Source organism: Corvus kubaryi, unplaced genomic scaffold (assembly GCF_017639235.1).
Source record: "Corvus kubaryi isolate FWS band 111438036 unplaced genomic scaffold, C.kubaryi_AGA036_p1.0 37398, whole genome shotgun sequence".
NCBI lineage: Eukaryota > Metazoa > Chordata > Aves > Passeriformes > Corvidae > Corvus > Corvus kubaryi.
Genome location: NW_024581137.1, coordinates 44,916,595 through 44,941,751, shown reverse-complemented (window position 1 = coordinate 44,941,751; position 25,157 = coordinate 44,916,595). Strand labels below are relative to the sequence as shown.

Below are 25,157 nucleotides of genomic sequence, written 5' to 3'. Positions count from 1 at the left end.
AAGTGTGTTTGTTAATAACACAAGATGTTCAGTTCTTTTTATATCTGGGGTAGGACAAAACCATAAATCCAGCTTTAAGAATCCTAGTATCAGATCAAAACTTCGCAGCCATAAACCAAAAAGCACTACTCTGGTATAAATACACTCTGCCAGTTCAAATTTGTTCAAAAAGGTTAACAGGGGGTTAACATAAGTAGACATTATGCTCTGGATTGAGCATTATCTGTCATTCTGCAGCTGTCATAGGGCCATACACATATTCTGGCTAATATGACACAAATGGCTGATCCAGCCCCAGTTTATACTGCTGGGTTTTTCAGCAGGACACAGACCTGATAGCATGTGTAACCCTCCAGGCTCAAGGGCTGGCACAGGGAGCACAGGCTTGGCCTGCTCCCTCTGGCCTCTGCCTGCCGGTCTCTATCTCATTGCCCACCCATCCCTTTGGCACCTACAGCCCCTGCAGTAATTAGAGACCTCTAGACCAGTCAGCCCTAGGAATGTCAGCTGATCTGGTGCAAAATTCTCCCTCTGCATCTTGCAGCATTCAGGAGTCTGGAGAAAGGCCAGAGAGGTAACAATAGGTCTCCTCAAAAAACAACCTGGGAGATCCCCCTCGACTTCACTGATTGAAATATCAGTTGTTTATTTAACACTAACTCTGCTGTGCAAGGAAAATATACTCCCATTGATTTAAAACATTTCTCTGTATACACTACTTCACCAGAATTGAGAGGGAACTCTGAGATGGAATTTGCCTTCCACATTTGTCTTCATTCCTTTACTTTTTAAACTACATTCTTCATTATTTGCTCCTTTGTAAGCGAAACCCAGGAGCGTACATCACTGATGTGAACTGGTATATAGATTAATACTGATTTATTCACATATCACTTCTGAAAATAATTGCAGTTCATCATTTGGTGTCTTGACCTTTCATCTGTGTCATAGATGATTTCCTTATCAAGTATTCACTTAAAAACATAGTCAGTATTTATATCTGCTGCTGCACAGAACATTTGTTTCATTAACAGGTTTGTTCTTACATCAGGCAGCTGTTTAGGCTGACTTTACCCAGCAAGCTTATCTGAATATTTCACATGAAACTCAAGGAAGTGCTAGTCGACAATGCCTGTTATTTTTATTATTATTTCTGTTTCTTTTGGAGTTTGATACAGAAGTGAAGTACAGCATATTACTGCATAGAATAACATGAAAACTGGGAAATCTCAGCCTTCCAGTTCTCCTGGCCTTTGAAGGACTGCCTGAGAGCTGGAGTTCAAGGCTTTGTGGTGGGGCTTGCCCATCATTAGGGAGCACACTAACATGAAAGCACAAAAACTGTCAGTCCTTTGTCTTCTCTACCACTTTAGATTACAAGTCATGTATTTGGTTCATGTCATTTTACACTTCATAGCTGCACTCCAGAAATCACAAAAAGCAGAGTTAGCTTTGTGTGGAAAAGTGTTACAGTTATCTTAGCGGTCTTAACATGCTTTGCACATGGGCAAAGAATGACAAAAGAATATTCCTTTCTGGAAATCACAGCCAGCACAGACTGTGACACAGCGCAGAACCGGGGTTAATTGACCCAGCAGGATACATTCATACCTTTATTTACTGTGACATGGGAATAAATGGTAGAGTTTCACAAAGGCAAGTACTGAAATTAGACTAGAGGGAGAGGGAGAAATAAAAGGGCCCTACAAAGTATGAAGGTTTTTTGATTATTCAAAGTGCTTTAAGAGCTATTTTAGTACCAGAAAGTTCCCAGCCATAGATTTATCACTCTGGGGAGGCTGAAGAGATGCTCAGAGAACTGTGCAAAACCATTGGCAGCCTTATTGCTCCAGAAGTGCAGGTGCAAAATGCAGTTTAGAAAAAAATCCTCTCTACCTCCCTCTGACATGTTTCAGCATCAGCCCTAATACAGAGGGGAGTCCTGTGTGGTTTCAAGCAATCCTGTGTGCAGCATATGGAGGAGCAGCAGAAGCAGAGCCCCTCTGAGCCTCCACTACCAGCCTAATCATTATAATAGTTTCAGTTTTTTCAGGGGATCCATTATGCAGAGATCTGAGTAGTTTCTATGTAGCTCTGTAATTACCTATGCATCCACTTCCCAGTCCAGCCCTACGTCCCCTCAATGGCTGCAAGACAGATGGCCCTTTAGAGCTGAGATAGCGAATTAAAAATGTGTCCACCAAAAGCACTGATTCAGCAACTGCTAAAATAATTTTGTAAATTTATCTCACTTTCACTAGTTGGTTCCAGGAGGAAAAGAAATTAAAATTTTTAAATCAAAAATAAAACTAGTTTTAAACTAACCACCACAGGCTTGTTTTGGTTTTTTTTTTTTTTTTTAAATCGCATCTTGTTCTTCTCCTTTATTTCACAGACATTAAAGGCACTTATGAAACTCGATACAAAGTGGATCTTCTCTCTCTTTTGTTTTTGTTTTTATTTTTTCCATTCACCAGGTTCACATTTTTGGCTTGACTCAGAACATTTGTTAGAGTTTGCTGGGGTTTAAGCTGCCATCATGCCAAGAAATCAGTTGTTTGTACCATTCTGCTGAGTAGGGGAACCCTCTCCCATATGGTTTGCAGACCCTGTGGGGGCTGAGGCAGCCTTGCCCACCCTGTACCAAGCAATACATCTGCTCCACCACAGCCAGGACCTTGTGCAGATGTGAAGGAAGGTATCTCAGAGGGAGTTTTGTCTGAGTCTGGCAGAAATAAATTAATCTATGAGACTAGGCAGGTGTCAGACTGAGGGTCAGGTAAAGCTCAAGGCTAGAAGTGAAGTGTCTAAGGGCAGTGCCTAGAAATGGAGCCTTGGGTAGGAGCGCACAGCTGAGGTGTGTTATAATAAGCAGAGTTATTACTGAGCTAAAGGTCTCTGTTCTCACAGGGCCTAGCCTGGGCTCGAGATGAGAGGTGTGCTGCTGAGTGCTTTGCAGAGACTATTATGCATTTTTATTCACTCTTTCCACACCTGCACAGTAGTATGAAGATGTAGAGTTCATGAGTCCTATGGGCCCTTCTCCATCCCAGCATCCATGCTCCAGATTTTCTGTTGCTGAGGCATTATTTACCTCCCCTGTCCTTGTGCCATCCTGCTTTTCTGTCCCAGTTCAATTCTGTTCTGCCCATTAGGTGACATTTTCACAGCAGTAGCAAAATAGGTAGAGTGGGAGGATAAATGAGTTTTCTTCCAAGTGGTAAATACCTGCCCTTCAGAAAGCAATTTGACTTCTTCCAAAAAAAAAAAAAAAAAAAAAAAGTATTTCAAAAAGGAAACAGTTTGTTTCACTTTGTCTTTACTTCTGATATTTTCATTTTATAGTTTAAAAAAAGTCTTTAAAAAGATATCAGAATAACCTCCAAAGCTGACTGGTAAACAAAACCTGCTAGCAGAGAAAATACAATTGACCAAACATTAAGCTGAGATTTGGTTCCTCTATTTTCAGGAACAACTGGCTTCTCATCAGAGAAGTGCTGTTTACACATAACTTCACTGACCAGCTGTACCTGTGTAGTCTGGTCTTTCTCTTCATTGCAGCATTCTGTGTTGAACACTTCAGGCCAAACTCATTTCTGGTGTTGATCCCCTTGAAGATGATGAAAGGATCAATCTGTCCTATTGCATATAAAACCAGGGTATATTTTAACTGGTTGTATTTAGGTTATAGATTATTGTACTAAAGACTGAAGTGTCTTTCAGCTGTTAGAGACACAGGAGCAGGTTCTTCCAATGCAAGTACTATTAACTTCAGGCTATGGACTGAAGGGTTAACACAGCAAAGAATATAAATTCTGTTAACACAGAAATGTTAAAAAACATTTTTAAATGTTCTCATCAGGCCTTAAAAATTAGCCATCTATAGGAGGGTACCCCCCTTTCCTGATATGCTTTACTAAGAAAATACATCCTGTGTTTATTTTAAAAAGCCACAGCACTTAAAAATCAATAGCTTTTCTCTTTACATAGCTGCAGATAGAGTAACTTTCAGATAGGCAGAGTGGGGGTACAAAAACCAGGCATCATTATCTGGCCAAAGAAACCCCGGAAATTAAATCCTCATGCCTGAAGTTTGAGCGTGCTTTGCTGAGGGAAGGGCAGAGCTGGGGGCAGCCGGTCTCCCTGGTTTGCTTTAGCACTTGGGTAAAGTTGTCTTGGTAGATGCCTGTGCCATCCCTTCTGCTGTCCCCTTTCCTCCTCCAGCACAGGACGAGAGCACCACTCTCAGCAGCAGGTCTTCCAAATCACACCCTCAGAAGTATTTCATCTACATGTGTGCATTTCCTCACAGCTGTGAGGGATATACCAGAAAAAGTGAAATAATCTTTGCATGTACAGTCAGTCTCTCATTTTTCACCATACATTTACAGGACCCTCACCACACTGTCTAACTGTAGCTACCTGACATTTTTCTAGAAGGTAGCAGAAACTCATATTTTAAAAAAGCAGTGACTTGCTTGGTGACCCAGCAGTAAATTAAAATCATCATATACAATGTGTATGAAATAGAAAATCGAATTTTGTTGCAACAAAACTGACAGTTCCATTTAACAGAGAATAAATGAATGCAGACTCCTGTGGATGAATGATGGATTTAAAGAGACTGTGCCGATTTTCCAAAATGAGAAAGCTGATCAAAAGAAAATACATGTATTTCTATGTGACACAGGTTATACGCCTATTCCAGTGAAATTAGGCTTAAAAAGTATTGTATCACAGACACTGGCACTTTTTCCTCATTTCACTGTGATTTTTTATAGAAAACCCGAAGCCTCAACTCTCAAAAATATCTGAGTGTAGTAAATTCCAGTTATTTCAGTGGAACTGATGCTGAACACAGTGATTGCACAGTCAGATCTATCAGCACCACCAAGGTGTGCTATCTGAGACAGGAGAGGCTTAATTTTGCACAGTTTATCATCCCTTGCTTAGCAGCTTCCTACCATTAGCATAGGTATGCAGTGAAACAGAAAGGAGAAGTTACTGCTGTGTGTTTAAACATGTAGTATTGTACTTATATTCAAAATACCAAAATCATAAATCAAGCCCTTCTGCCTGTACTCTATGATTTTGACAGGAGAGCAGCTGGAAAAAAAAATGCTTTGAAAGCATTAATTAATAGGCAAAATTCAGTTTGTTCCACCCAAAGCCTGGTTATTCACATGTGAAGAAGTCCGAGAGAGAAGCTTTGGCTTACTTGTTTCCCATTTGTGCATTAGTTGCTCAGTACACTTAGGGGAAAGAAAGTCCTACAATTATGTCCTTCTCTCAGAAAAGAGTGGTTCTGCAAGTAATGCTATAGAGTTTCCCTTTTCTATAGTTTCTAACACAAACCGGCGAAGGTCACATTCAAACTGCACTAAATAGTTGTCTTCATTCCAGATCAGAGGATTAAGCTCAGGTTTAAAATTAAATGTAAATTACAAATAAGTATTCAGAAAACGTTAATTAAAAGTATTACGTTCCTGAGTCATTTATTGCTCAGCAAGGGTTCCTAAGTATCTTAGCTGGAGAAAGGGGCCATTCACATTCCTCCTTTTTTTTGACCCAGTCATTGTACATGTCTTAGGTTATCCATTTGCAAGTTAATGTAGTGCCAAAGCAAAGGTTTTCATTTTAAAGAAGTAATATTTCACAGCAAGATATGTTCCTGCAAGATGTAAAACAATCTTTTTCTAAAGCACTGGGAGTTAATCAGCCTTTCTCTCTATTGCTACAGAGAGGATTTGAATGGCATAAGATGCTGATTGCTTAGATCCCAGAGTCTATAGAAAACCCAATACGATTACATTTTCCTCCCTTTGTTATCAGAGTTTATTGTATCTTGGTGTTCAGGTTTTAAATAGTGTTCAAAAAAATAAATTGGGGAAAAAGGTATTTTCTGAGTATTCTGAATAACGATGTCATTGCATCAAAGCCCCACATGAATGCATAAGATGGAGCTTACAAATGAATAGCAGAGGGATCGTCCCCTATCCCTGCATGTGCCCTGGATGCATTTCACCCACACAGCGAGCCCATCTCGGGGAGCAGGGCACTGCCCTTGCCTGTGAACCAGGCTCCTGCAAAGGCTCACACTCCGAGTGTCACACAGAGCTCATGTGCTGGTGGCAGTGCTGCTCCCGGCCCCCTCGCAGCATTTCTCTTCCACATTTGATCTTTATAGTTTCCATACTGGAGTGATTTGGTTTGCTGAATTCTGGAAATGTCTCCAGTTAAAATGCTAGTGTATTAACCTGCTGTACTGAGTCTCTTTTGTTTCTCTTTACCAGAGTGCTGCTTGCCAATTTTTATGACTACAGCAGATTTTACTATTCAAACAGAACCAGATGGAACACCAGTTCAAAGAACATGTCAGAATTAAATATTTCTTTTTTAATTAGTTGCTTCTGATTTATGCAAAAAAAAATTAACATAAGAGTGGGAGAATGTGCCATGAATCCAGATGCAACACAGCCCACACAAGCATTATCTTTTCTCTGTCAGAGACACAGAAGCTTTTTCTTTTATTCTTTTCTTGTCTTTTCTTTTTTCCTTTATGTTTCTGGATTTCATTTTTCTTATGCTTTCTGCATCTTTTCCTTTTTCAACCAACCTCATAATGATGACTGGGGTTCTCTTACGTTTATCAGTCATACTTTTTCCCCATTATCCTAAATTTTCTCTCATAGAAACTGGCATATCTTCTTCTGAGAAAAGTTACTGTACTCATTACTGTTACCCCAGCTTCAGTAGCTCAATAGCATCTTTTACTCTATTCTTTGTTTTCAGTTGGGGGAATCTTATGTTTTTTTCTTCTGCAGAAAGGGATTTGAGCAGAAGGTGAAGATTGTGAGGAATAGATATTTCAACTGTTAAAGAAAGGTTCATTTCCATTTTGCTGCCAAGAATTCCTATTTCTTTGGCTTGAATGTTTGCTCATCTCTTCTTTCATACTTCCCCATTTTTGCCAAGTCACATAAGCATCAGTTCTGTAAAACATGCTGACTGGGGACAGTTGTTAGGCAGAGACTACAAGGTGAGCATGTGATTAGCTGATAAACCATTTTGGGGCTTTCAGGAGGTTGCTGTCAAGGTCGATGAGAAAGACTTCAGTGACTCAGGAGAGATCTTAATAGGAGCAGTATTTTCTCCCCACTTTCTTTATGGAGATGCCACAAGTATCACTGAGGGTTTCACACAAAGATTTGAGGTAGCTCACAGGCTTAACTATTTTTACTTAAATCCAGGATGAATATTTACAACCTGTCATTAATCAAGGAGTTGTCCTTTTGTAATGACTACTCATTTCAAGAATGAAGACTTTTGGAAGTAATTTTCCAACCAAATTAATTAGACTATTTTCAGAATTTCTACTGGAGCCTGTCCCACTTTTACTTAGCATCATAATCCAAGAAATAAAGGAATTAAGTCATAGTTGTATATACCTCATGAGAAAGCATGATTGGCCAAATCAACAGCAGCATTAAGAAAATAGATCAACTCTTGCTTAATTAAATATTTGACTGAACAGTGAAGCATCACAACAGTTAATCTGACTCAGAGCACTGTATGCTATCTAGGGAAATGACACGGTTCTCTAAAAATATTTACTTTGGTATGTTGTGTCAAGTGATGGATTGTACAGCTTTTCAAGCCACAAGAGATGCCCACAACAAAAAGCTTCCTGTTGTTAATCAAACTCCACCACTCAGTACTTTATTTTCTCAGGCTGTTGAACAGACCTACACTAGGAGTGTTAAAAGCTGGCGAAACTGCTCCCTTGCTACAGCTCCCTCAATGACTGTATTTTATTTAACGAGGCAGATTTTCATTCTGAAGATAAGATCTCCCATACTATAAACTAGTTATGTATGGCGACAGGAAGCAGCAGTATTAATTTCAAGCCATGTATGTTGTGTGTCGTTCTTTATCCAGCAGTTTGCTCAGATTTGCTACGTGATGCATTGTGCAGAGCTAAATGTTATTTTTTTCCTTCCCCTTAACTGGTCTCAAATAAAATGCGTATGCCACCACTTGTATATCTTTGTCTTAAAAATGTGTCACCCACCTGCATTTTTTGGAGACAGTAAGACAGCAATAAGAATATTTCTCCTGGATGCTAGAAGATACTGCAGAATAAATGGAGAGGAAGTAATTCATATGTAGAAACAGCTAGTGCCTTGCAATATGCTTTTGTAGGAAATAAATTGATTTTAGAAACAGGAACAACTGAGGCTTTTTTCCATTAACATTTCTCTCCTGGAAAAAAAAAATACACATTCGAGATGATCCTCATTTCTGAGTTAGGGGCCCATTCCTATAGGCAGGTCTGCTCCCAGACTTGTACTTTCAAATAGAGATGGTCACATTGCAGCACAGGCAACTATCAAGGCTGTGGTTTTGGATAAGGCCCTTAGGCACCATTTTCCAAGAGATATGCTTTATAATCTGAATGAAAGTGAAAATTTGGAAAAAAAAAAAGAACTTGAAACATGCTGCCGTTAGTCAAAACTGAAACTCTGGTCATGGAAATGAAATGTGAAGATTTCAGATTTGGAGACAGCTGCCTATCTCAGATCACAGCCATAAGGCTTGCAATAACTTACAAAATTGCTTGCATTTTCTAAAATAAATACCAGATGTTTGTTTATCATATGTGCAGAAAGTTAAATGTCAAATAATTGCAGGGAAATGCATTTGATGTTCATCTTCAAAAGTACCATATTTCAACACCACGTCTCTTCACAGTCACTCTAACATGAAACACAAGTTCTTGAAACAAAAAGGACAAGAAGGCCAAAACAAAAAGCTGTTTATTAAAGACTTGTATTACAATCATAGCTGGAGTAGCCTGCCTCCAAGAAAAATGGTTACCTCTGGTCATGTTAACACTTGGAGACTTCTTTGGAGAGGACATACTATGTTGACTGGAACTTACACAGTCCATGGACTCTATAGACATAAGCCTTCCAGATGCAAAAGAATTCCTATCTGTTTGGTGACATAGCTGTTCCAGAGCTATTACCCTCTGCTCTGATTCCTCTGGAAAAAACAGAGAAGAGCTGTGTCTTATCACAGCTAGACTTTAGTACCTTCAGGTTTTAGTTGTTACCAGCAATTGATATGGTTGAACTTCAACTCTGAATAGTCCCTGTAGCATTTGGAATCTGTGTTTTATGAACAATTTTTTTGCATTTTATAGGAAACAGGGTTTCAACAAACATTGTAACAAAAACAAAATGCATCACAAAGTGGTTAATGAGGGGGATCTTAACAGCCCATTAAAATATGTCATGCAGTTTCCAACGTAGTCTTCTACATAATTCATTTCTATCACCTTGCTTAGAGAAGATTGCTACATTTAGAGCTTAATTTGCAAACATACTTAGGTACCACAGAGGGGTGCACAGTGTTGGAATTCTGTTTGCATGCACCTGGAGAGGAACAGTGCCCCTCCAGAGGCCACTGCAAAGAACTGTCAAAGGGAGGTAAATGCCCTACCTCTCTCCTGGACCTTTTCACTGACACTGAGTTAGTACTAAAAATTCCAAGAGACCCTTCTGCTGCTCTGCTGCTTAATCTCACCTTTCTTGTTTGCATTGCTTCTTTCTCACAAAACACTGATGGAGAAGTGTTATTCTTCTTTCTTCTATCAACTTGTGAGCAAACAGCCCCTGGCATGCAGCAGGTCTGGGGTCACAGCTTGCTTTTGCAAGGGGTTCGAAGCTGTGCTGAACACTCGAGCTGTCAGACTCCAGGCACTCCAGGAGAAGACTACTGTTGACATAGTTCCAGTTTTCAAGAAGCACATAAAGATTTGCTGACCTGGAGAGAGAGCACATCTATGTGAAGAGATGTTCTCTCTAACAAAAAGAGAGCCCTCCCTCCTCCAGTAATGTCTTACTCAGTTACTGGAGCCAGGAGCACTAATGATGTTGCCTTTCCTTCCTTACTCATAGACGATGAATTAGAAGTCCTCTCAGCATCTCCCTGTCTCCCAGTGAGAGAATTCTGACAGGTTTTAGACATGAAGGTAGATGTTTATATCCATTGTGTGTTTAGGACTTAATCCTGGGCACTGAGATAGATGCTATAGGATATTCAGTGCCCTGGAGTTAAGAAGGGGTATTGAATCCCAGAATCTGGGACCAAGCAAAATTTGGGGGCCTGAAGTTTTCTGATAGGACAAGCCTGAGACCTGAATGGTCGGTGACTGGTAGCAATTGTTAGGCCAGGCATCAAATAATCAAAACTTTCCCTAAGCCACCAATGTTAAATTTTAACTTGGCTTCAAATACCTAGAACTCTTGTAGTAGGCCATTGCTTGACTTTATTCACAATGAAGTAGTTACTGTATATTAAAAAGCCTCTACTAGAATAATTTCAAATCAGTTGGAATGGTACAGGCTTGGGACCCTAATCATTTCAAAACTGAAGAGCTGTTTCAAATTGTAAGAGAAGCAGATCATTTAAATAACTTAGCTCTGCGCTCCCTCAGACTTCCAGATTTTCAAGTGCACTTCAGCCTGGAAGTGAATGTGGTATTGGACATAACTCAGTGCAGCACACTTTACAATCAGCAGAGTACAGCTTGGAGAGCATTTGAAGTTAAACTGAGATTGCTCAGAGCAATGATGCCCAGATTCCCCCATTAACTTTCAGATTGCAACAATCTAACATCTGAGACTCTCCAGTTACTTTAAATCACTTGATTGTTTTTGTGAGGCGGTGCTGGGATTTTTTTTTTTTTTTTTTTTTTTTTTTTTTTTTTTTTTGAGACTGAATTTTTTTCTATCACACAAAACCAAAATGTTGCAGTATTTCACCCCTAAAGAAAAGGGCTAAAATGTTACATATAGACTTTATGAGCCTTAAAAACTGGAGCAGGGACTTTGCCCTGAAAGCCAGTTCTATCTGTCACACACAAGGCTGCTATTCTTGTGTTGGAGGACTCCAAAATGCCTTGCATATGATATGACATGGGCATTGAGAGAGCAGACACTGTCCTCAATAGCACTTCCTTCAGCCTTTTGAGAGAGAATGCAGAGCATGTTGATTTAACTGCTCCAGTGCCTTTGGATATATGACATACATCCAGGAAAAAGGATGCCTGTGGGACACAGGACACATATATTCTGCATCCTACATATTTTGGAAATATGAAAAAGCCTGGGACATTCATGGAGCCATTCAGTTTGGAAGGGTTAGTTCAACCTATTATTATCCTACTAAACTCTGGACAAATGAAGTTAAGGGAATAAATTACACTGATTAATATTTTGTGAATACTGTCATTTTATATTGAAATTAAACGACCTGCTTTAGGAAAAAAAGAGAAGGTTCTAGCTGCAGAAAAAGAGGGTGAAGAATGTGATTTTAATTGGTTTGTTGTTATGGCTAAAAAGAGGCTGTAAGGAAATGGCAGAGGTTTCAAAGCTATGGTCACCAACCTGACTGTGAGAAAGTTTTGTGCCCAGTTTCAGCTATTTGGCAGCTGGACTTGTGTGCTGGGATAGCGTTTCTTTTGCCAGCAGAACTGAGTAGCCAGCTACTTGAGGAGTTGTATTCCTGCACCCCATGTCATTCTCCCAAATATGTTGATAGTTCTTTGATGCCACATGATGAACTAGATAAGGAAAAGACCTGGATGAAAAAAGAATAATGGGGGAGAGCAAGGTTAGCCTAAATCACTTGTCCATTTGTAAAGCACAATGTACTTCCATGAGAGAAGGAGGGAGAGAAGAGTGAAGAAGAGAGATGACCTCTAACACACATTCATGTGCATTTCTCCAGCAAGTTCAAAATGACATTGTTTTCTAATGATAGAAGTTCATGGCATTTGACAGTTGGAACAGAATTTCTGCACTTGTGCTAATGCTTCTTTCTGTTCTCTTCAAATACACCATACAGTACAAGCAACTAATTTGCCTTTTTCCCGACAAAATCACACAGTGATTTGTAATTATCTTGTGACCAACTAATATACATTTCTTCTCTTCTATTTGCAAGTGATGTTCTTCTGGGTTTTAGCAGAATTCTTGTTATCATTCCCTAAGTGCACAACTTTGACATTATCCTAGTAAATTCCATCCCATTTCTACTGCTGTAGTCCTCAGGGTCATTCAGTTCTCACTGCACGAGTCTCCTCTGTATTGGCAATGCCTTGCAGCTTTGTGTCCTTAGAGAATCTCATTAGCATCTCTGCAAGGGCTTAATGAAAGTATTAACTGATGTTGTTCAGCAGACTGGTCCTTGAGGAACTTCTCTAGTAACTCCTCTGCAGTCACACTGATGGTGTCTCTGGTTCCTCCCTCACAGAGGAAAGAGAATTCTCTGGCATGTGAGGGACATTCCTGGCTAGTTAGGCAGATCTTCCCATCTTCTCTGATGACACTGTTTACAAAGGAGGAGATCATGTCTATGTTATTATCAACAATATTTTGCAGTCTGCTTTATATAAAATCCTTATTATTTTTGTAAAACATGGTGATGTAGAGTGCACTGCTGCAGTGTTGTTATGCTCTGAAGTGACTGTCCTCACATTCCAAATTATTCTCTACCACAGGTAGACCTGGGCCTTCTCCGCTTTGTTTCTGGAATTGGGACCCAAGGAGCCATCTCTAAAGAAACAAAGAAGGAATATTATCTGAAAACATATCGTGTAGATGTCAGCTCCAATGGAGAGGATTGGATTACATTAAAGGAGGGAAACAAGCCTGTTGTAAGTTTTTTTTTTTCTTTTATTATCTTTCTTCAGCTGAGAAATAGTCTGTTGAACTGTTTGCTATCATCTGTTTAAAAAAGACGAATAAGTTTTAGTCAGGTTGATCAGCATTAACAATTTCCCAAATCCAAAAGACAGCTTGTGTCTCAATAGTAATGGGCCACAGAAGTTGTTTATGCAAAGCCTAGAGCAGCTGGAAATGGTGCAAGGTGCTACCCTATCTATTGAACTCACCATAATTCAAGTAATTTTGTGTCTTTTTCCTGGAGTGTTCTGCTGTTTCCCTTTTTCTCAGAGATTTTCTATGTAACCTTGAGAAAAAAATTATGCAGAACTTTTCCAAAAATATCTGTCCATTATCTGCCGTGAAGCTCTGGATATGCAATGTGTCAGTGCCTCAGCTCCCTGTGCATGGCCATGCAGGGGTGCTAGCAAGTGATTAGTAGTTTGTTAGACCCAAGTATCTTAGTGATGGGGGTCATGCAGGCAGATGATTAGGCAGATCTTTCCATCCTTATAGATTTTTATCACCTTTCCATTTATCAGCAGATTTGCTCTCTGTGACCTCCCAATGAAACAGCTTTAGACACTTGTTAGAAAAATTGTCATTATCCGCTACCATGAGCATAAAGCTCATTACTGAGAAGTCAGTTCTGCTCCAGCTCTCACATGAATAGCCCCGGTGAGGCTGTGCCTCCCTTCCCGCCTCACTCAGGATGTGCCTGGGAGCAGCATCCCCAGAGGCTGCCAGGGACTGATGCAACTGGAAAGGTTTTGTGGTACCTCCCTTCAAAACAGCTTTTTTGTGACCCATCTGTAAAGACACAGAAGAGCTGTGCAACATCAAACTGTATCAGTGTAACCCTATCTAGCTTTAAATATTTGGTTACTGGTTTGTCCCTGACTCATCTGTAAGTGCTAAGCCAAGTCCACTACATTTATCTAATCAACATGGTAGCAGTGTTTAACAAATACATCTTGCTTGTATGAAGCACTTTGGAAAGCAATAAAAAATGAGTACTGAAAGCTTCTCTTTGACAGGTATTATCCTGGTTTTACTGGAAGTTCTAAAGGTCAAATGACACAATGTGGGCACTGTACAGTGATGTATATAAAGATACAATAACTGACTTGCCCAAAGTCACAAGAGGGGCCAGCGCAGTGGCTGGTATGAGACACGGGGTTTCCTGGCTCTGGATTCTGTAATCTGAACAAATGCTTCTTTCAAAATCAGACCATGCCTGATTTTCATTACCAGCTTCAATTTGTAAACTCTCCAAGAGTGTATTTTACATGAGTTTCTCTTGCACATGCTGTCCTTAATCAGTGAGAACATTTCCTAAACCTGTGTCACTTGTACAAAGGGTTCATTAAAAAAATCAGGTTTCTAAAATGGCAGTATTTTGCTGTTCATCAAGACAAGAAAAAAGTATGCACCATTCTCCCTCCCAGATATTTTAATTCAAGTTAAAAGTTTGCAGCTGCAGATCTCAAGGCAGCCGTACGCTAGTGTTGCACTAACTACATATAAGGATCTGTGTGCTTTTGAGAAAAGAGTCATTTTCTCTGTCAGATGCAAACTTTGAGAAAACTACAGCAGGTCCTCACAGAAAAAAAAAAAATGTTGCTGGAAAGAAATGCAACTCCATTGAAAATCTCTTGGTAGATATGAAACTCTTATCTTAAATTACTTGAGACGTAACTGAGCCTTATGAGTTGACAGCTCTGTGCTGTTGGTCTCCTCTCCAAATTAGTGCAGTTACTGTAAGGAACAAACAGGAAAGTAGGACAGTGTGTGTAAGAAATGGGAGAATCTCCCATAAAAGGAGAGGGGTCTGTATCCATGCAAAACAACAGGAAATTGGTCGCCTCTATGTGAGGAAGAAGCAGGAAACTGAATCACCTTCTTTGGATTGGAACATTGCAAGGTTTCGGCTGTGCTAGGAAGGAGTGTGTCTGCAGGATCCTCAACATGAAAGCACAGCACAATCATGTGCTTCTGGTGGAAGTCTCATTGTTCATCTAATTTGACTGCCAGCCTCGGGGGATGGAGGGAAAATCTTAGAGCCTGCTATACAGATTTTAAATAGACTTCCATCTCAATATGCAAGGAGAAAGAAATTCTGAGAACTTGTTGAAAAGGATTTGAAAACAGGAGGTTAACAAAGCAAGGTTTGCACTATACACTTTGCAAAATCTTAAGCCCAGGGACACCAAAATAATATATGTTTTTATCATAAATCTATATAGGATTTTTATGTGGTCTAATTGAAATCCAAACCTTTAATTTGAGCCTGAGATTCTGTAGCTTTCTGCATCATTCTGCAAGCGTACAAGAAATAAAGCTGCTCTAAGGGCATTGGGGGATTCTTCTAGGACACAGAAGTCCTTGGGTGATGAAGATCGGTGTATGTCATTCCTGCATATAGATCTGGGCATTAGGAATACCATGTTTAGTATCACTGAATACCTTACATCTTCATTTTTCCTCCCCAAAGAAAGCAAACCTGTCTGCAAAAATTGTGTTAGGAGGTTAATGGAATAGTTTCCCATCCAAGTCTTTTGTGTCAGCCCCCACAGCCAACCCTAGTTAGACCTCATATCATAACTATCTGTAAAACACAGAAGTATAAACACCATTTAAGAGAAAGCTTAACAAATATATACTTTTTCTTTCCCCACAAAGGTGTTTCAAGGGAATAGCAATCCCACTGATGTTGTTTACAGACCTTTTGCCAAACCAGTTTTAACACGGTTTGTGCGAATTAGACCTGTGTCTTGGGAAAATGGAGTTTCACTGAGATTTGAAGTTTATGGCTGCAAGATAACAGGTAGGTCTTGGGAAGGATTATGATATCAGGGGAATTTATTGTGCCTATGCTGTGGGATTTATTTTTATGAGTAAAATTCATAATCATGATTTCCACTGTGGTCTGAATGTAAAAATGGTAAAAAAAAAGAAAATAAAACACCACAACCCAAACATCCAGTGTTATCTGGGTGTTTTTCTGACATTATGTTTTACTTTTAAGTACTTTCCTTGCAATTGCTTTACAGCTTCATGCAAAATTCCTGAGATACATGGATATTTTGCAAATTCCCATCTTACTTTTCCCTCCTAACCCTCCAGTCTCACTCTCTCATGTGTGCTATTCATAGGTAGTTCTCAGCAGATTTCTCAAGGAGCAAACACATAACTAGGTTTAAAAGCATTGCAAGGTACAAACACTTAGATCTGAAGCCTGTGCAAGTAATGGTGTTTAAAGTCAAGTTCCCAGTCGTGATCAGTATTGTAATGTAATTCTTTTATATCATACAGTTACCTGTCAAAATTTTTTAGATTTTTTTTTTGTTTTTAGAGTTTTAGGTTTTCTATAATTTCTACACAATGGAAGTGCCTTTCTGTGTAATGTAAAAATATGATTTACAGTTGAAAGAAAATGTTAATGATTTATTAGGCTGTACAAATCTAATTTTTCTAGCATAATTTTAGCACTTAATGCGGTTCAATGCCACTAATTTTTAATAGTTCTAGGATAATTTTTTTTCTCTAAAGGTGTTTCTTTAGTCTTGAAAATGTTTCTTAGTACTGGTTTCCATAAAGCAGGAAAATAAGGTTACTGATTAGTTTGTTAGAGAATTCCAAGTTCTATTCTATGAAATCTTTTCAGATTACATGTAGGTAATCAGAACTACTGTTACACTCTATATTAGAATTCTTCATTCCTTGTTAGCAGGTACTTCTAAATGATCTTTATCTAGGATCATAAAAGAATCAACTATTCTGTGTCACCTGAAAAAGTCTGAGAGACCAAAGAAACGCATTAGGAAAATCTCAAGTGCAACAATATATTGTATTTTAATGTATGAAGATTTCCATTTCTGATGTCACCAAAATTAAGTAATCTGCAACCAGGTTTTGGCTGGTTTTGGAAGTTTTCTCTGAGGAAATATTCACAAATTCAGATGGCCCTGCACTCTTTGCCTTAGCAAGAAGAATAGAAAACAAGAATAGAATAGGATTTTCTGATCCTTTTGGTTCCCACCAAGCCAAAAATACTTGTGGTATTTTGGTACTTCCTGCCAAAACTAGGATGTGCAAGTTTGAACAAATGAAAATTATATACAAATCCAATAGATTATTTTGGATATAAGAAATAAATAAGTAATTTGTTATGATAGGTGAATTGACTGATGTGTCCTGTTTCTGTTTTGGCACTTGTTCAGAATAACTATTTAATTTATTTGGGGTTTTTTTCTCTGTAGATTATCCTTGCTCTGGGATGCTGGGTATGGTGTCTGGCCTTATTCCTGACTCTCAGATCACTGCATCTACTCAAGTGGATCGAAACTGGATCCCAGAAAATGCTCGCCTCATAACGAGCCGTTCAGGTTGGGCACTGCCACCAACTACTCATCCGTATACAAATGAATGGCTTCAAATAGACCTTGGTGAGGAAAAAATAGTGAGGGGCATAATTGTCCAAGGAGGCAAGCACCGAGAAAACAAAGTGTTCATGAAAAAATTCAAAATTGGCTACAGCAACAATGGATCCGATTGGAAAATGATCATGGACTCCAGCAAGAAAAAGATTAAGGTAAGGGCAAAAACTGCTCTAAAGAAAAGTTGAATTAGAAAAAAAGCTTTCATTACATTTCTACACACCTCTATCTGACCTTAGAAAAGCCACATAGCTGGGGTGAAGCCAAGTAGGAGGACTCCAAGGGCAGCAGCCCTGAAGGAATGCTGTGGGAGCTGTCCCATGCCTGAGGGCAAGAGCTGGCCTTAAGACATTTGCCTCTCTGGCAGCAAGTTTTGCTTATTCAACAGCTAGTTCAGCCTTGACTCTTGGCAACATTGGTGCCTCTGTGGCCCCCAATTTACTGCAAAATCCCATGCAATGGGATTTAAAAGTCTGCTCTAAAAATCCAAACTCTAAAACTGACAGTGAACAAATTTATTTGAGACAAATTTATTTGAATTACTTTTCTTTTGCTTCTTTTCTGTCAGAGCTATAGAATGAGAATGGTGTTATTCAGCCCAATGGGGTGCCTGTTGAATTTCTGAACTGCCTGTAAATTGCTTTGAGAGTTTCTCAGACTCTCTGTAATGATCTGATCCAAGTCGCTCCAAAAGAAAGTGATGACGTTTTTGTCATGTTATCCCATCCCAAGTGAGAAGTACTATTGTACTGTCACAAGGGAAGCATCTTGGAGATTGCTTGGGAAGACTTTTATAGAGGAGGACCAAATTAATTGCTGGGTTAGATTCCAAAGAAAAGAAAATGATTGTGGCCCAGAAAAGTTTCTGGGAATGTACCTATTTTGGCTTGTCTTTGGATGTATGCGCTTCAGAACCTAAATTGCACTGAGGGTTTAGCTTATTTACACCAAATCCCATCTAAGTCTTCCATCCCATTTTGCTATTACTGGTCACAAAGTGCATTTTTGCCTCAAAAGGCACGACTCTTTTTCAGTCCTCCTACCCAGTTCCTTGAGGAAATGAGTAGGCATGCAGCCCTGCTCACAAACTGGTGCTGTAGTACTGGGATGACCAGGGAATCATATACCAAAATCTGCCGTCAAAAGGCAAATCATTGTGGTGCTTGGCAGATGGGAATTCTGAGGTTTGTTCCTTATCTCATCTGTGTTAGTTTGAAAATTAGATGTAAAAGCTGTTTTGCTGTACAGACTCATCCATTGGAGGAACCTGTGTTTCCTTAAAGGAAAAGCTGAGTGGGCCCATGGATATAGCTTTTCCAGGCACATTTGGTAAATATTGGACTTCATTCTCTCCTGTTTTAATCTCACTGAATATGTCTGCATTTTCTCACTTTTCATCATTTGTTTGGGGGATTAAAACTAAACGGATTCAGCCTTTGCAGTCATCTCCTTTCTCTTGTTACCATGAGTTTTGACTTCATCATAAAGTGTGAAGGGAGTGTAAATCAACAATGGGATTTTACCATTTTCTTTCTAAAATAGATGTTGTTTTGACATGTACTTCTACACTGTGGCTCAACGAGGGAAAAAAATAATGCCATATGTTTTCGAAGCAGCGTGCCGTCTGCTGCATGGCTTTCTGTTTTCTAATACAGGCACTTGCCATCATTGTCAGAAGTTAGCAGTTTGACAAGAAAACTAGTGTGCTAACTAATGCACTGAGCCCATCCTCAGCTTTCATCACCACCAGAAATTAACTTTCAAGATTAATGGAATAGAAAGGGCTGGAATTCAAATCTCTTGTGGCATAATTATAATCCGTCCTAAAAATTCAATATATTTAATAAACTTTCTTCCAAAGCACAAGTCTTCTTTAAAGAGAATAGGATAAATCCCATGATTTTGGAGTCTGAGGAATTTAAAATGTTAGTACTGGAATGTAGTGTTTTTAACTGTAAGTCGAACTGGATGGGACAGGATGCTATAATGAGTCACAGCAGGAACGTCGATTAGAAACAGCCCTGTTATATGAAATGAAACACATCGTTTCACTTGGTTAAAGTCGTGACTTTCAATAAACAAACAACTGCATTTTAGGAAAAGAAAGAGCAGTGACAGGCTAAACATAACAACAAAATATGTCCAAGGGGTGAAACATCACCTTGTTTCTTAGCATGATCTTGTCATTCATGCCTGCAGCTGCTTTCACAAAGACTACCATAACTCCCTCCTCTTTGTCTGACCCAATTTCAGATATTTTTGAGTGTGCAAAATATTTCCCCCTGTAACCTAGCTCAAGCACTCAAAGGAGTGAAAATGACAATCATCAAACAACCATGCAGAACTCTATCTCAAGATCCAATTTGTATTTCTTGTCTATAGGCAAGCCTACTCCATAAAGTCATCTTTCTCTTTCATACTTCTTTCCTCCTTCCACTTTTTATGGGGGTCGGATGAGTTGTTTGGGGATGGGGAGGGGGTGGTTTGCTGTTGTTTTTGCAGTTCCTCTCATCATTTCTGGTACAAGAAATTTCAGAATATCCTGCCATTTGGAACATCCTTTTAAAATTTTTCTGCAATGTTTATTTTGGTTTTAAAATATGTTAGGCAGATTTTTTTTCTGCTCACCATCTTAGCTTCTCTTTTGTTTAACTATTATTTATTAGAACTTATCTTTGTAGTGAAGTAAAGCAATTTGTGACATAGCCTTTATAAAGGACACTCACAAAGTGAAGTTTTGCTGTACACTCCTCTCATCTCCCACAAAGAGTATCAGTATGTGTTTTAAATGAACAGTCAAAATTGAATCACAGGCAGCTCTGCTCTACAAAGGACAATGATTCAATGTAATTCTAGATGCCTATTGAATCCTAATGTCTATGTGTCAGTACTTCAGTAGTGATGTCTTTTATAAATCAGTTTTTATTATTATATGTTGCTATTAAGACTACTATTAAAAAAGGGAGCAAGGATTCCTCAGATACATGTGTCTGTCTACTTTTTACACATAAAATGGCATTCATTCTTTCTCATATAGTAGGTAGCTTTTCTGATCATTTGCACTATATTGTTATTCAAATATAATAATATGTAATTCCATGTCAATTAGATCTGACAGGTCCTCTACACATGAATTTGTGACAACTCACTGGCAATACACTGGGTCAACCAGTGCCCTTTGAAGCCACCTCAGAGGTGCAATTTCCCTAGGAAGTAGGAGAAACAGCATTGATGTTGAAATTATTTTTTAGTTTAGTTGTTCACAGTCTTTCGTCACCATTGGCTTTTGTGACTGGCACTCTGTAACCAGTGGCCAGAAGGATTGTGGACCATTGGATCATAATGCAGAGGTGCACAGTAAAAACAAGGAAGGCTTTTAGAACTGCACTGAATATACAGGAAGCAATCAGGTTTACCTATGCTGGTTTTCTGCCTCAGGAATTCAGCCAGCTTTTCCCATAGCCTCTGTTTTCTCTGCCCCAGATCAATAGAACGAGTTCATTGCAGGTTTGGTTTTGTTCTCCTCTGAAATGAAGGGCATCTGGTGCTTTCTTCCTGAAGAATGCTTCCGGTTTCACAGCTATGACTTAGAAGTATCTTATGGTAGCACTTCTAATCCCAAATTTGAACTGCAGTTCAGAGATGTTTTTTAGAGTTTTGCCGTTTCACTAAATCATGGAAAAGCTGAAAATACTTTTACTTCATTGTTTTCATATTTTGTACTTTAGACATTCCTGTACATGATGTTCTGAAGACATTTTTTGCTATAAAATAGGGTAAAAATAACTGCTTTTGCCTATCTTAGGCTATAAAGCTTTCATGCCAAGGACTGTTTCTTTGTTCAGTTGATTTGTTCTAAGGACTGATCATCTACATGGAGACACTTGAGGTGTTCCTATAAGTACAAATTAGAATGTGTTCTATATGCAAAAGATCACTGAAAAGAGAAACCGAAGGTATCAAACAAACGCCATTGAGAGTTTTATTATGTCTAAAGAACCCAAAGTGCAACTCAGAGAAGAGATTTTTTGTCTGAAATGTACATTTGCCGACCTGCCTTGCCTGTTGGATTATACTGCAGTTTTGTCAGGAAGCAGCTTTCTTCTCTTTCTTCTAATTCTTCTTCAATAGCAGGCTCACTGGAAGAACTCTTGCAGCTACTGCTCCTGAAGTTTAATTTATGCCTTTTGAAATAGCTACAACTTGTGAAGCTCTGTCACTGGGGGAAATCAGATTGAAATTTTCTCGTGAATAGTTGGATTATTATTGTAACCACTTAAAAGGTGACAGGATCTTCACCTCAGCCATTTTTTTTTCCCTGAGAACTGTTGGAAATGTCACCCAGTTAAACCTCAGAACAGAGCGTCATTTAAAAACATGTCTCATTAAACACTCAGCTCTTGTTATGACCCTGATGGATTGGTTGTTACTGAGTTTATGAAAAATGAAATGCATTACTTTTCCGAGAAGCTTTAACAATGTATTTTCCATTCTCATTTAGGATAGGAATGCCTGACACTTATTAAGCCGTTAGAATCTGGCCTACTGCTCACCTAATTCAAAGGCAGGAGAATGAAGGGAAAAAGATGAGTGTGGAAAATAGCTTTTTCTTTTCCTTTTTTTTTTTTAACAAGTAGCATTTTTCATGCTTTGCAGACATTTGAAGGCAACACCAACTATGACACACCTGAACTGCGGACTTTTGAACCTGTATCGACACGATTCATACGCGTGTACCCTGAGAGAGCCACACACGGGGGACTGGGGCTGCGAATGGAGCTGCTGGGCTGTGAACTTGAAGGTAATTGCTCTGCTAGAAGTGAATGCACTTTATTATTTTCATAAATGCATTCTCTACTTGGTCTGCTGCTGAAGACTGCTATGTCTGCACAGGCAGCACATCGGACTCTCGCTTCCATGACTGCCATTAGTGCTGTTTCTTGGCCTATTCAGCTCCTCTCTGCAACATTTGAATATGCCCAAGGCACAATTATTATTCTTTTTCCCATTCCTTTGTTGAATCACAGTGATACTCTACACATGGTTTTCCATTCCCTTAAGCAGCCTTATGATTATACTTTTGAGAATCATAGAGCTATTAGAAGAGAATAAAGACAGGAACTTAAATTTTATGTTACCATGATACAACCCTGGAGGAGATGTTTTCCGAGAATGCAGAGGGAGCTTTGCACTAAATATAGTAATTATGTCCCTCTATCCTTCAAAGACCTGAAAGTCACACCACAAACTGTGGTGGGCAAAGATCACTTGGCTTGACTGTGTCTGTGCTGTTCCTTTTGGGGGGTAAAGGGGGCCTCTTTGTTCTTTACTAAGCTTTAATTTTGCAAGAGTATGTAGGAGATGAAAGACCAGGAAAAGCAAAGTTTAGACATTTGTCCTTGGACTGTGACGTGAAGTCAGCTTTGATTTTTGTTATATAAACATAATTATTTAACTTCATAGATAACTACAGATAACACTATGTGAATTTAACAATTTTATCTGGTGAATGATGGTACAGTGGTGCGGCTTACAAACCACACAGCTTAAAAATACACAGAATAACAAACCATAGTATTGGGGGTTTCATATGACACCTCTTACAGAAGTAGCTGAATGAGCTCCCAAGATGAATGGAAACAACTGCTCTACCTCCATTTCTTTCTCACCATTTCTCCCCCAAGAGGGAAGTGTGGGAGGCATTTGCTGTGAGAACTGATGAGTTCTGTGTTGTTTTTTTAGTGAAGGCCAGATTGAATAAGTATGATTTTACTTGGCCCGGAAAGTGGGGAGGTTGGAAATACTTCTTAGTTCCTGCAGGAAGTCCTCATTTCCTGTGGGAATACTTAGTTCCTGCAGACTATTGTGCTGCTTGCTACGAAAAAAGAAAAACCAGCACCTGCCTTATGTAAACTTGCAACCTGTGGGCAAAGTCCTTCAGCCACATGGCTCCTGTAGCCACCCAGACATCCAGGAGTGAGTCCATGGACCACCTTACAAGAATATATTGCTCAGTGAGATGAAGGAGCCTTTGCTTTTAGGCAAACTGGAACAGCAGGTACAATTTTTTCCCCCGGGACACATCTTTTCACATTTGTCCTTCTGCTATTGTGCACTTTCGATGTATGCTCACCTGTAGGTCGCTCATGGACAGGTGAGGTCAATTCCCATTTGCCTGTGGGAGAAGCATAATAATACTTAATGTATAAATGCATCTTAAGGAGGGAGTTGAATGAAGTCACTTGAGATTTCCTGAGGAAGAAAAGAGTTGAGATGAGAAAAGAAGCATTTAGGTTGGCACAGAGAGGAGTAGAAATCAGCTCTCCAGCAGCAGTGAGCAAAGGCAAGTTTTGTGTGCTTGAAGCATCCCAGGGGGGCATATATGAAATGATGGCAGAGATGTAGGCAAGCTTGAGGCTATACAGGGGCACAAAGATCAAGATAAGAAACTTAACTGGATGTAGAAAGCTAGAGGGATCCCCCTGAGGGGTTTTTATAGCAATGTGGGTTACAAATGTTCTGCATAATTCATAATAGGTACAGAACTGTTTCTTTAACTAGGGATAGATTGAACCTGTAAAGCATAGGTCAAGGTCCTAAAGAGGCATGTTTCATCCCATAATATAGCTACTTCAAAAACTACCACCTCTCCTGAAATTTTCAGGCCAAGAAATCAGTGTATATGATCTTCTGGGGCCAGCAGACACTGAGGGCAGTAGAAGGGAAAAGAAGAATCTGCAAAAGACATACATTATTGCATAGCCTATAATGAGTGAAAAAGATTGCTAATGAAAATAACAGTAGGTGAGAACAGACAAAAGCCTGGATCACATTCGAAGATTATCTAAAGCCAGGGAACTATACGTGCAGCATAAAACATAAACATAGCACCGCGTCTCTGTATTCTGGTTTTCCAGATGTGGTGTGCTTTGCAGATACTGGGCTATAGATGTGTTTTCTGGCATCTTACACAAATCTGAAGCTTTTAACTCTAATAACAAAGTTCAGACTTTTTACTGGTTAGGCAGCAGCTACCGGAAAGTCATCACCAGTGAGAAGCAGGCAGGTGGCCGAGAGGGATGACTGACATCACTGATGTCTTATTTATTTATAACTTCAACAAAAAACAAAAGAAACACCTTCCATGTGTCCTCATTGAGCACAAAGTGATTCCACATCACACTGCCTTCCTGCTGCTGTTACCAGAACTGTGCTCAGACATTTCCTTTCTTGCATGCGCTTTGCAGAGAGGTTTCTTCAGCAATGTGTTGGGTGCTTGAGAATTATCACCCCTCCTGCTCCTCTGCACAGGCCCACTCCCTGGGACTTTGGACAGCAATAAAATTATGGGGTTTCTACCCCATACACAATCCTCCAAGACTCTCACTCTGCCTTGCCAGGCTTTCACTGTTCCTCGGTAGGAACAACAAACAGCCATCAGCCAGTGAATAGAGTCTGGTGCTTTGCTGCCCAGCTCTGCTCAGCCCTTGACCTCAGATATGCCTCAGTGCAGGAGGCAGAACAAAGACCGCCCATTCCAAAGAAGTACTAAGCAACCTGCAAAGTAGAGTTGCTTCGGTCCTCAGGCACAACACATGGTGCTCATCAGGATGTTACTTCCAACTGCATGCAGGTTTTCCAGCACATGTTTTAACTGAACAACTGGATTTTGTTTCAGCTCCGACCGCTGTGCCTAGTGTTTCCGAAGGCAAGCCCGTGGATGAGTGTGATGATGACCAGGCAAACTGTCACAGTGGCACAGGTGATGACTACCAACTGACAGGTGCAGAAACCATCCTCATTCCATTGCAGCTTCATTGCAGCTCATATCCATCACCACCTTAATGTTTGCACTGATTTAACCACTCAATATTAATGGACATTAGTATGCAGTTTGTATAGTTAGTGCTGTCAAAACATGGGCATCTGCCTTTTACATATGACAATACTTCTGATTGTTTTCTCAGCTATGTAATTTTGAAGCAAA

General features: G+C 39.5%; 1 protein-coding gene across 4 annotated transcripts in view; it reads left to right on the top strand.

Annotated features, from left to right (window-relative positions):
* The window catches only part of NRP1 (neuropilin 1), a 113,190-nt gene that overhangs the window by 66,721 nt on the left and 21,312 nt on the right, over nt 1-25,157 (top strand). For 2 of the 4 annotated variants that reach the window (XM_042044538.1, XM_042044537.1), the window contains exons 8-12: nt 12,569-12,724; nt 15,414-15,558; nt 16,994-17,325; nt 21,827-21,971; nt 24,849-24,932. In XM_042044538.1, coding sequence (XP_041900472.1) covers nt 12,569-12,724; nt 15,414-15,558; nt 16,994-17,325; nt 21,827-21,971; nt 24,849-24,932 — 862 coding nt within the window. Of the gene's footprint in view, nt 1-12,568; nt 12,725-15,413; nt 15,559-16,993; nt 17,326-21,826; nt 21,972-24,848; nt 24,954-25,157 lie in introns of all 4 variants that reach the window. The other 2 variants (XM_042044535.1, XM_042044536.1) reach the window with 1 other exon arrangement.